The following is a 12,045-nucleotide window of genomic DNA, read 5'->3' on the forward strand; positions in this document are numbered from 1 at the left end:
GGCCCTGCGGGGGGGGAGGCAGGGGCCCTCTGGCCCCGCTGCCGCTTGGGGGCGGGGGCGGGAACCCCTCGGGGTTTCTGTATCGGAAACACTTTCTTGCTGTGTGACCTTGGGCAGGTGCCTACCTTATCTGGGCGTCAGCATTTTCATCTGTAAGAATTGGCTGTGTATAGCAAACATTCCAAAAATGCAAGCTATTGATATTATCGCCTGAATTAACATTTCCCGGTCTGGGTAGGAGCAAAATAAAATCGTCATAGTGACTCGCTCTTGAGTGTTTGCACCATGCGAGGCAGTGCCGCCAGACAGTGTGTATGGAATGACTCTGTATTGGTCAAATGGCATATATTCTGCAGTGTGAGGTTTTGTGATCTCGCTTTTTGTAAAAAATGTACTGTTTACATCTGTATGTTCGGCATTTTATAAGGAGTGTGCAGTTCTTTTAATAATGTGGCAAGTAATTCTAGAACAAACCATAAAAGCTATTTGCTTGGGCTGAGCTTAAACGGGGGTAAACACCCCACAAAGGTACATGCCTGGGGAGGGGTGATACCTACCTGATTGCTCCTGCCAGCCCCAGATTAGCCCATTAAACACTCCATTCCCTGGAGCACGGTGATTGGTTCAGGGCGGGCATGTGATCCAAATGCAATGGATGAGCTCCCATCCTAGGACTTGATGGGGCCTTACTGGGAAAGGGGGTGCTCCTTTCTATTGGGCAACAAGGTGGTCAGATGGAGTAGCCAGGAACACCTTTGCCTGGAGGGAAGAAGTGGGCAGATGGTGAAGATAACATGGGCATTTGCACCAGCTGTTCCCTCTGCCTTAAAGGTTCTTCCTCTAAATATCAGGGATCAACCGGTTTGGCTCAGTGGATAGAGCATCAGCCTGCGGACTCAAGGGTCCCAGGTTCGATTCCGGTCAAGGACATGTACCTTGGTTGCGGACACATCCCCAGAAGGGAGTGTGCAGGGGGTAGCTGATCAATGTTTCTCTCTCATCGATGTTTCTATTTCTCTATCCCTCTCCCTCTCTGTAAAAAAATCAATAAAATAAATATCAGGGATCGCTCCTTCACTTTATTCAGGCCTCTGCCCACACGTCACCTTCTCAATGAAGTCCTCTCTGATCACCCCATTTAAAGCAGCAGCCCTATCATCCCACATTCCCCATTGCCCTTAAGTGGCTTCTTATTATTATTCCTAGAGTCCCGGTGAATGAAATTCATGCATGGGTAGGGTCCCTAGGCCTGGCAGGTGATCAGGACCGATCGGGTCCTTCCTTCAGGCTGTCCCGGGGCCACCCCTGGTGGTCAGTGCATGTCATAGCGAGCAATCAAACTCCTGGTCTCCTGGTCGAACTCCTGAGGGGACACTTTGCATATTAGCCTTTTATATATATACTAGTGTCCTGGTGCACAAAATTCATGCATGGGGTGGGGTGTCCTTCAGCCTGGCCTGCACTCTCTCACAATTTGGGACCGCTGGCTCCTAACTGCTCACCTGCCTGCCTGCCTGATTGCCCCTAACCACTCTGCCTGCAGGCCTTCTCACCCCCAACTGCCCCCTCTTGCTGGCCTGATCGCCCCCAACTGCCCCCCCACCGACCTGATTGCCCCCAACGGTCCCTCCAGCCCCCCACCAGCCTACTCTCCCCCAACTGCCCCCCCCACCAGCCTGCTCGCCCCCAACTGCTCTCCCCTCCTGGCCTGATTGCCCCTAACTGTCTCGGCCTCAGCCTTGCCACCATGGCTTTGTCCAGAAGGTCTCCTGGAAGGTCTCCCAGTCTAATTAGCATATTACCCTTTTATTAGTATAGATTTTGCATCCTCTGTGGGTAATATCATCTAATGTGTAGGATGTTTTGTTATTGATTCACTGCCCTCAGTAGTCTGTTTTGTTCATTTTTGTGTTCCCAGCACATAGAACAAAGACTGGTACACAGTAGAAGCTCAAGAAATATTTGTTGGGGGAGGGGCAGAATATTTGTGAAGCAAAGATTAGAGAAAAGCCCCACTAAGAGATGTAAAGATACAGATCTTGTTAGTTATGGGGTAGAGCTGTGCCTGAGTACCCTGCACTTTTATTTTTTAATGTTTTTATTGATTTTAGAGAGAAAGGGCCAGAGGGAGATAGGGAGGGAAGGAGGGAGGGAGGAACGTCAATGTGGTGATCAGTTGCCTCCCATACACACCTGGACTGCAGGACCAAGCCTGCAACCGGGGCATGTGCTCTGACCTGGAATCGAACTGGCACCCTTTTGGTGCAAGGGAAGACATGCAACCAACTGAGCCACACCGGCCAGGGCTACCTGTGCACTTTCAAAAAACAAAGTGATTCAGAGAATCTCTTCCTCAGGAAATTGGATTTGGACTGTGTGTGTAAGAAAGACAGAAACTGTAAACTGTGATTCTGAGAGGTTAACCAGCCAGTTGTTAAGTGCACATGTTCTAGCACATCTCACCCCAGCCTTGCCACCTACCATGTCACCTTGGATAGTTTAACCCTCCCTAGTCCCAGTTTTTCGTGTATACAATGGGTGAAATAATAGTGCCTACTCCATAGTATTATTATGAGGATTAAATGAGATAGATTATTAGAACAGAGCCTGGTACATAGTAAGCACTCCATAAGAATAACAATTATTTTATTTTTATTGAGATAAAATGGACATATTACATTATGTAGCAACTAGAGGCCAGCTGCATGAAATTCATGCACAGGTAGGGTCCCTAGGCCTGGCTGACACTCAGGGCTAATTGGGGCCTTCCTTCTGGCTGCCAGCCAGGGCTTTTATTCCGTGCTGCCCCCTGGTGGTCAGTGCACATCATAGTGAGCGATCAAACTCCTGGTCTCCCTGTCAAACCCCCGTGGGGACACTTTGCATGTTAGCCTTTTATATATATAGATTATTATTTGCTTAAGCTAGTTCAAGATATTGTTATTTATATCCAATTAGTTCTAAGGTCTTAATACTCATAGTAACCCCTCCCCCTTAAAAAGCTTGTAGAGTAGCATGTTGTATACTGTAACCTGCCTTTTTAAATATATATATATTGATTTCAGGGAGGAAGGGAGGGGGAGTGAGATATAGAAATATCAATGATGAGACTCATTGATCGGCTGCCTCCTGCACGCCTTCTACTGGGGATTGAGCCCACAACCTGGGCATGTGCCTTGACTGAAACATGGATGCTATGAGACACCAACCGAGATACATGCCCTTAACCTAAATGGAACTCGGGACCCTTCTGTCTGAGGACTGATGCTCTATCCACTGAGCCAAATGGGCCGAAGCTGTAATCTGTCTTTTAACAGACCCTACATGATGCTTAGATTCTTCTATCTCCTCTCTTACCCCAGACAGGACCTAAGCATCCCCCATTACTGCTCCAAAGACAATGTTTAGAACCCTAGGGATTGTTTTATTGCCCATTCACCAGAATTCTCCCTTCTCCTAGTAACAACACCCAAATGGAATTTCAATTGTTGTGCCCTCCCAGACTTGACTCCTGTGGTTTGAAATTCCTCGGCCAGCTCAAAGGATGGGCCCAGGACCCAGGCCTGGCTAATTAGTATCTCATTCCTCTCCAGTGGTTCTCAACCTTCCTGCTGCTGCGACCCTTTAATACAGTTCCTCATGTGGTGGTGACCCCCAACCATAACATTATGTTCGTTGCTACTTCATAACTGTCATTTTGCTGCTGTTATGAATCGTAATGTAAATATCTGATCTGCAGGATGTATTTTTATTGTTCGCGACCCACAGGTTGAGAACCGCTGCTACTGGTTCAATTGGTCCAATGGGCATCTGCTGTGGGCCTTGTGCTGGGCCTGATGGGAGAAAGGGGTTTGTTCTCCTTGCATAGGAGGAAGGAGAGGGTGGGATGTAAACCTGGCAATGCTCCCCGGAGCTGTGAGCCTGCCTTGGAGTGGGGCTATGTTACTTAAAATGTTCTTCTGGCTACTGTAATAGAAACCCAAATAATAGTGGTTCACGGAGAATGGACATTTATTTCTCTCTTATGCAACAATCCAAGTAGCAGCAATACAATATGGCGGTTCCACGCTCCTTTCCTTTTGTTGCTCAGTTATTTAGAGGGTGTGGCCCACCCGACCCCACAGGATCCACTCCACACAGCGGGAGGCAGAAGAGGAGGACGGGGAGGACTACCCCTTTAAGAGCAGGACCTAGTATTTGCCCACATCCTTTCCTTTTACATCTCATTGGCCAGGACTTAGTCACATGATCACATTTGCTGCCAAGGAGACTGGAAAGGCAGTTTTTACTCTGGGTGACCAGGTAAAAGTCACTAGTTCTATCATCATAGAAGGTGATTGGATTTGAGGGGACAACAGACAGTCTCATTCTTAGAGCAAAATTGGAGCCAAGAGACAGCAACAAAATCCTGACATCTTTTCAGTTCCTGGATCCAACTGTACCTGAAGTGGACCCACTAAATTTTTCAAATTACACAAGCCATTAATTTCCTTTATGCATATGCCTGTTTGAATTGGGTTTCTGACCACTTGAAACATAAATAATCCTGATTAATACAGTGAAATATAAAGCCCCTAGTTACTGTCCAGCACAGAGCAGAGTTCATAAGAGGGCATATTATTGCTCTTGCTGTGACTGTTGTAGATGCCCTATAGCTCACTCCATCTCTGCCTTCTTGACCTGTTTCTTCTTCTTTAAACACATAAAAATTACATATATATTTCAGAGAGGAAAGGAGAGGGAGAAATAGAAACTTCAACGATGAGCAAATCATTGGTCAGCTGCCTCCTGCACGTCCCCTACCTGCAACCCGGGCATTTGCCCTGACCAGAAATCCAACCATGACCTCCTGGTTCATAGGTCGATGCTTAACCACTGAGCCATGCCAGGATGGGCTCTCCCTGTCTCTCCTTCCTACCCCAGTACTGAGAGAACTCAGCTTCACCTTCTGTCCTCATAGCTTATTGACTCATGGGTGATGATGTTATTTGTCTCTGATTCCAATGGAATTCATTTCTTCATCTCCCATACACACAGCAGAAAAGCAGCATATTACCCCCAAAATGTTGGGGCAGTCCTGAAACCTATGTGTATGACAGCTACCCTCCCCCAGTGTCTGGTCATGCTTCACCCAATCCTTTCCTCGGGGTTCTTGGTTCTTTTCTTTTACATTTTTTAATCTTAATGAAGAATGAACATGAGGCACAGGCACCAAACAAAGAAGACTGACTCCTGTTTCATATCTTTGGTCACTGTTTTCACCTACTTCTGTCCATTGTGATGCATCTCCAACAGTTACAAGATTTCTCTAGGGGAGGGTCTGACCCCCAGTATGCAATAGAGCTCTCCACCAGCCACCCTGTGAGCTGAAGACTTTGGAATAGGGATCCAGTGCCAAGAGGGTCAGTGGGATGGGGCCCAGTGAAGTTGGGGGGAGGGGGGCACAGGGTATGGAGCACAATGGGCTCTACTGGGGAATGGGAGCTTTCTGGAGAGGAGTGCCCTTCCTGCCCCCATGGTGATAGAGCTGCCCATGGGACCTGTGTCCTGGAGGCAGGAGAGAGCCAGCTCAGGTCGGGGAGATTGAGGGTGTGTGCTGGGCCTCCTCCTTCTTCCGCCGCCGCAGCATGAAGTCTCCAGGGGCGGCTGGACTCATGGCATAGAAGACATTGGCGTTGTCGGGAATCAGGAGCTCTGGCCAGGTGTGGACATAATCATGAAAGGTCCTCACAACTGCATACTTCCCCCACAAGGGACCTAGGTCACCTTCTGCCATTCACCCTGAGGCCTGAACAACCTTGGGTCCCTTCAGCCAGTGCTAAGCCAACCTCATTCTCCGCTCATGGGGAACCTGGACCACTTCCCACTCAAAGCCTGCACAACGTCATGTCTCCTCCCCACCACAAACCTGGGCAACTTCCCGCCACTTCCGCGGAGTCTAGACAACCTGTACTACAAGCTTGGGCAAACTCAGGCCGCCTGTCCCTAACAACTTCCTTCCGACCCCACCCTCTCCTCATAGCCGACTCCCAGCCAACGTCATGCTGCTATTACCATGAACTTGGATAACTCTGACTTCCTACTGCCAGCCTGCACAACCTGAGACTCATATATTCCTTCCTTCCTAATGTCCAGCCTACTTCATGTCGTGCCCTTTAATATAGCAACCTCTTGACTCTCCCTGGCAAAAACTGGACAACCTCCTACACTGAACAATCTCACACTCCCCTACCCTGAATTTCAATACCTTTTGGGCTTCTCCTGTGCCAAGTTCAGACACCTTCAGGTTCCCCAGGCTGAGCCTGGGCAGACTCATTTCCCCTCAGATTAAAGCCCAGAGCGCCTTCAGTCTTGCACCCCACCACGTTAAGCCTGAGCAACCTCGTGATCCTATGCACTTAAGCCCAGACAAGCTTCTGCAGTCCCTCTTGTCTAACCCTGGGCAATCTCATTTCCCCATAATCCCAGGTGCCCTCTTGCCTTGCACTGAGCCAGGATAACCACGTGACTCCTATAGGGCCATCTCCCAGCTGCCCCCCAACCAAGGCTCCGAGCTGTCCCTGCTCACCCTTTTCCCCAGGAAGGACTTGGAAGAGCTGGTAGTCACGGGCCCAGAACTGGGCCACATTGTGCTTCTGCAAGGCTCTCTGCACCACACTGGGGGCCTTGTCCTGACTCGTGAGCTGGGAAAAGGAAGCGGGAGGTCAGATGTGACCATCTGAGCCCCAAGGGCAGGGCTGCCCTCAGCAGGTCCCTGGCCCCGTTCCTCACCAGAATGCTCCGGTACAGGTTCCCATGGTCATTGTCGATGCTGACTCGGATGACCCGGGCCTCTGAGCCCTGCTGCCCCACGTGAGGGATTCCAGGACAGCTCAGGGTCAAAGCCAGGGGCAGCTGTAAGCAGTGGGGGATGGGAGCTGAGCAGTGGGAGAGCATGAGGCCCCTTCCTTATTAATGCATTCAACACATGCCCCTACACACCCAAAGCCAGGGACACACAATTAGGGCACATACACACAAGTCCACATCTGTGCAATCCCATCACATACAGACCTTCATTTCCTGTTACACACATTTACATGATTGATAAACACACACCCATATTCACACACAAAATATCCTATGTACACAGAACAGAGAATACATACATATGCTCACAGTTGCTGCACACATATAAGTCCATATCCATGAACAGCCAGCACATGGGCCTGTGGATATGGTGGATATTCATGCCCACATTTCTGCTTCAGGAATGCAAATTCCTGGAGACACACCAGTTCTAGCAAAATGTGGGATTGCACCATGGGCGAGCAGACACACAGGTCCAGATTTTAGCACAAGCCAGACGGAGGGACAATTTCTCAATCATGGCCATGAAAATGTACATGGTCCCTTGGACAGACACCGCCAGTGCTGAGCCAAGCAAGAGTACAATCTCCTATGTACATGCCTGGCCTCAAATCACACACACACACACACACACACACACACACACACACAGAGCCCTGGGTGCCCACAGTCCCAAATGCACACACAGGCAGTCCTGGTACCTTGGTGCTGGGGCCTTGGGGCCCTGGAGAGGCTGGGGGACTTCCAGGAGGAGGGTCCCTCATTCTAGGACTGGATGGGGGAGACCCTGGGGACAGACTGGGAGAGACACAGAGCCTGAGGTGGTGTGGCTACCCCGACCTCTGACCCTGCATCTCCAATTCCTTCACTAAACAGGATGCTCACCTGGAGGTGGGGGATGAGGGGTCCCCAGGACTCCCACCAGGAGAGGAGCCTCTCTCTCTGGACAGCTTCCTGAGGATGGGACAGGGGATGAGGATGAGGCCAAACTCAGAGCCAGAAGCAGCCCCCTGTCTCTGCCCCTATCACCCCATCCACATTCCCAAGACTCACGCACTGAGACGCTTGGTGAGGCTGATTCGTCGCCGCACACGTGGGGAGCTGGGACAGGAAGCGGCTGGTGGTTCAATGACACGGGAGACACGGTAGCTGAGGGGTCAAGGTGCAAATGGGGGCATTGGGAGACGAGAGTTAGGATCAGTTGGGAGCTGGGTTTGGACATCGTGGGGAACAGCCAAGTACTGAGCACCAAATACCGCGGTCAGAGTAGTAAATGGGGTCATAAAGAAACTGGGTCTTATTCGGAATGAGATGGGATGGCTTTGCTGGCAGGTCACACAGGGATTCACAGGTGGGACTGAGGAGTCAAATTGGGTCAAGAATAGAATTCAAGGTCAGGTAATCAATCACTGGAGTCATGGATTCCCCAGAATGAAGGAAATAATTGGAATAGTCGAGTTGGACGCTCAAATATACATCAAAGTCAGAGTCCATTACTCAAAATTGGGGGTCAGTGATTGGGCTCGGAGTCAGATGGGGGTCATGAATGGGATCTCAGGTCAGATAAAGTCAGAGGTGGGAAGAAAACAGAAGGGATGGTTGAGTTGAAGTCAGAAAGTCAGACAGAGTCAAATTTAAGGTTGGAGGTCATTTCGGGCCCTCAGTTGGGCTGTAGATAATGCAAGGACACAGGTTGGGGGTCAGGGCTCAGGAGGCGGGTGGCCTTAGAAGGATGTGGAGAGGTGTACAAGGTAAGCAAATCAGGGTTAGTCGAGGTGGGGCTGGGCCAGGCCACAGGGTGGTCACCTCTGTTCCTCACTGAGCTGGCGCTGGGCTCGCAAGGCAGCCAGGATGGGCCGGCAGGGGCTCAGGCAGTAGCTCCGACAGCGCTTCTGCAACTGCTGGATTCGGGCCAGGATCTCCCACTCCTGAGGGTATGGTTTCTGAGGCCTCACCCCTGCCCTGACCCCACCCTGGCCCCTCCCACACCCGCCCTAGCGCCCACTCACCTTCCTCCTCTTCTCAAAGTTGATGAGATCCCCCTGGGGGAAAACTTTGTCTGAACTGGAGTCTCCAGGATTAAGGATTGATGGAGGGTCAAGGTCAGGGGTTGGGATGTCAGGAGCCCTACTGCACTAAGGGAGCTGGGGTTGGGATTGCAGGCAGGGTCAAAGGTGGGATGTCAGGAGGCCACTGTGCTGAGGGCAAGTGGTACTGGGGTCAAGGGTCAGGAGTCAGACCTCTAGCATGTCCGGCAGGGCTGTGTCCAGCATAACCAGGTCCGTGAGAAAGGTGCCAAGGTAGGGAACCGGGCCTGGGGGCAGTTTCTGTGGCCCCCAGAGCTCCAGTCACTCTCCACCATCACAGACCCCATCACGCACCATCCCCTTCCATGAGGGTCCTGCTTGTCCCCCACCCCAAACTACCACCACTCACTGAAGGCAGGCTCCCTGGGGGTATATTCTCCTCTTGGGGTCCCTCAGTGGCCTCCTCCTGTGGGCAGGAGAAGAACTGAGCAGATCTGGGGTCTCTCGGACCTCTCCTTCAGGGAAGAAGCCTCAATACACACCCATTTTTCTTTTATTTTTATTTATTTTTAAATATATGTTTATTAATTTCAAAGAGGATGGAGGGGTGCGGGGGGGAGGAGGGGAGAAACATCAAGAATCATTGATTGGCTGCCTCCTGCATGCCCCACACTGGGGATCGAGCCCACAACCCTGGCATAAGCCCTGACCTGGAATTGAACCGTGACCTCCTGGCTCATAGGTAGATGTTCAACCACTGAGCCATGCAGGCCGAGCCCATTTTGCTTTTAGCAATTACAAACCAGTTGCAAAGGTCACGCTCCAAGGAAAGTGAACAGGGGGAGGGAGGAAGGGAGCAGATCAGGGGCAGGGGGAGGCCCCCGAGGATGACCCGAGGTGGGGCTTGAGGGTGCCACGGCCCCCGAGGACAGCCTCCGCACAGGTGAGAATCTTCGTCCCAGGTCTGAGGGACCAGGCCCTCAGGCAATCCCCTGGGAATGCCCTGAACTTGCCTTCATGGCATCGTTCTGCCTGGTTAATTATATCATTGCGGGGGCAGCTATCATTGCCCTGTGGGCCCCCCCTGTCTGGGGCCTGATTCTCCCCCACTCCCACTCCCAGGGCAGGAGCTGTGTCTCTCTAGTTCCTGGCCAAGCCTCCTGGCATAGTGCCTAGTACACAGTAGGTGCTTAACGCAGAGTTCCTTGTTCCTTGAGATATTCATTCACTCACAGATATTAATTGAGAGCCTGCTCTGGGCCAGGCACTGCTCTGGCTCCTGGGGTAGCAGTAGTGAGTAAAACATACAAAAACACGCCTGATGGAGCAGACATCAGGGAGGAAGAGAGAGCAACAACCAAACTTAACATGTAATTAAGGATACTCAGAGATAAGAAATGAACAATAGAGCCCAGCCCCATGGCTCAATGGTTGAGCAGCGACCTATGAACCAGGAGGTCACAGTTCGATTCCTGGTCAGGGCACATGCCCAGGTTAGGGGCTTGATCCCCAGTGAGGGGCCTGCAGGAGGCGGCCAATTGACGATTTTCTCTCTCATCATTGATGTTTCTATCGCTCTCTCCCGCTCCCTTCCTCTTGGAAATCAACAAAATATATTCTTTTTAAAAAAGAATGAGATGTGGGGGGCACAGGGAGGGCATCTCGGAGGGAACATCTGGGTAGGGACCTGCAGGAGGTAGGTGAATGTGAGGACTGTCCCATCTTTTCTGGACCCACCCTAGCAACCTAACTGCATTTAGAACCTCGATCTTGCCTACAGTGAGTCTGATCTGTGGGCACACGTTTGCTAGTTTTGCTTATTAAAGTCACTTTTTTTTTCACGCTTCGCTGTGACTCTAGCCTTGAGTGACCTTTTCCTTGTAACTTCTGGTATTTGTTGAATGAATAAATAAGGCGGTTAGCAAGTGTGAACTACCATGAGGGCAGCAGCGGCAGTAAAGCCTCGGGCTGCCCACACACAAGGACAAGGTCATTTCTGGGGTGCAGGGAAGGGCGCTGAACGTTAGGACGAGGACAGCCTGTGCCTTGCCCGCCCAGGGCCCGGGCCGGGCCTCTGTACCTGGGACAGAATCTCTCTGCTGCTGAGATGGTTGTTCTCGTCCGAGAAAATCTGCGAAAGTTTCCTGAACGTGGATAACGGTTCCCTGTGGGGGACAGGAGGGGGTCAGGGCTGGGAGGGTCAGGGCTGGGAGGGTAGGGAGGGCTCGCCCCAGCTTCTCTCCCCATCCTTGCTCACCTGCTTACAGCGCCCCAGCTGCTCTTGAGCCGATATATGGGGTTCGACTGCAGGGCGGACAGGATGGCGCGCAGGGAGGAGAAGTTCCGCAGTTCCCTGCAGCGCTGGGGAGGGCGGGGGGCGCCGCTCAGACCCCAAGCCTGAGCAGCTATAATCCGCCTCCGATGGTCTCCTGACTTCTCGCCCCAGGTCCGACCTCTACGACTGGCCCCACATCGGACAGGCTGCCAGGACCGTCTCCGCTCCGGAGTCCCTCCGTCTCCCCACCTGCTGCCCGGCCCCTCCCCCCGCAGCCCCTACCTCTGACCTTGGCTTCTGTCTCCGACTCTGACTTCTCTGTGGGCACTAGAGGCGCCCGCGGCATCTTTCCGGAGCCCAGACCCCTCCTCTCGGAACCCAAGTCCCAGGCCAGGTTCAACCTTTCCACTCCCTCTTCTGGCCACGCGCCCTCCCTCTCCAGGGCCCTCATTTCTGTCTCTTCCTCTCTGACCAGAGGTTCCTGCCCCGCCCCTACCTAGTCTTTATCGGGACCCCTGCCCCTTGTCTGGGCTTTGGTCCCTCCTCCAGTCCCGTACCCGCCCGGTCACACCCATCCCATCCTCTTACCCTAAGGCCTACCCCGCTCCTCGGCGACCCCGGCCCCCGCCTGGCACAGCCTTGTCCTCGGCTTTTCCCTTGGCACCTTCCAGCCTCAATGCTGTCCACACCCCCAGACCCCAGTCTTGGGCCTTCCGCCCATGCCAGCCTCTCTAGGTACCTGGGCCCCGCCCCCGAACAGGCACCTGGGCAATGCGGATCCACTTTTCCAGCCGCTGCGCCCTCTGCGGGGCAGCCAGGCCCGGCGCCCCGAGCACAGAGCCCAGCACGCAGCCGGTCACCAGGTTGAACTGGGTCACAGTGGCGCGCACAGTT

At 52.3% G+C, this 12,045-nt stretch overlaps 1 protein-coding gene across 1 annotated transcript in view; it reads right to left on the reverse strand.

The window, feature by feature from the left end:
* Positions 1-5,233: 5,233 nt before the first annotated feature.
* RGL3 (ral guanine nucleotide dissociation stimulator-like 3) overlaps positions 5,234-12,045 on the reverse strand; it is a 13,498-nt gene continuing 6,686 nt past the window's right edge. Inside the window, 13 exon segments of the mRNA XM_015565362.1 lie at positions 5,234-5,694; positions 6,569-6,683; positions 6,772-6,894; positions 7,551-7,647; positions 7,735-7,803; positions 7,903-7,998; positions 8,656-8,777; positions 8,859-8,891; positions 9,090-9,176; positions 9,286-9,342; positions 10,957-11,041; positions 11,134-11,237; positions 11,916-12,045. The exon segment at positions 11,916-12,045 is cut by the window's right edge and continues 23 nt beyond it. Coding sequence (XP_015420848.1) covers positions 5,570-5,694; positions 6,569-6,683; positions 6,772-6,894; positions 7,551-7,647; positions 7,735-7,803; positions 7,903-7,998; positions 8,656-8,777; positions 8,859-8,891; positions 9,090-9,176; positions 9,286-9,342; positions 10,957-11,041; positions 11,134-11,237; positions 11,916-12,045 — 1,243 coding nt within the window. The 3' untranslated portion in view covers positions 5,234-5,569.

This window comes from Myotis davidii, unplaced genomic scaffold, assembly GCF_000327345.1.
Source record: "Myotis davidii unplaced genomic scaffold, ASM32734v1 scaffold1439, whole genome shotgun sequence".
NCBI classification, from domain to species: Eukaryota; Metazoa; Chordata; class Mammalia; order Chiroptera; family Vespertilionidae; genus Myotis; species Myotis davidii.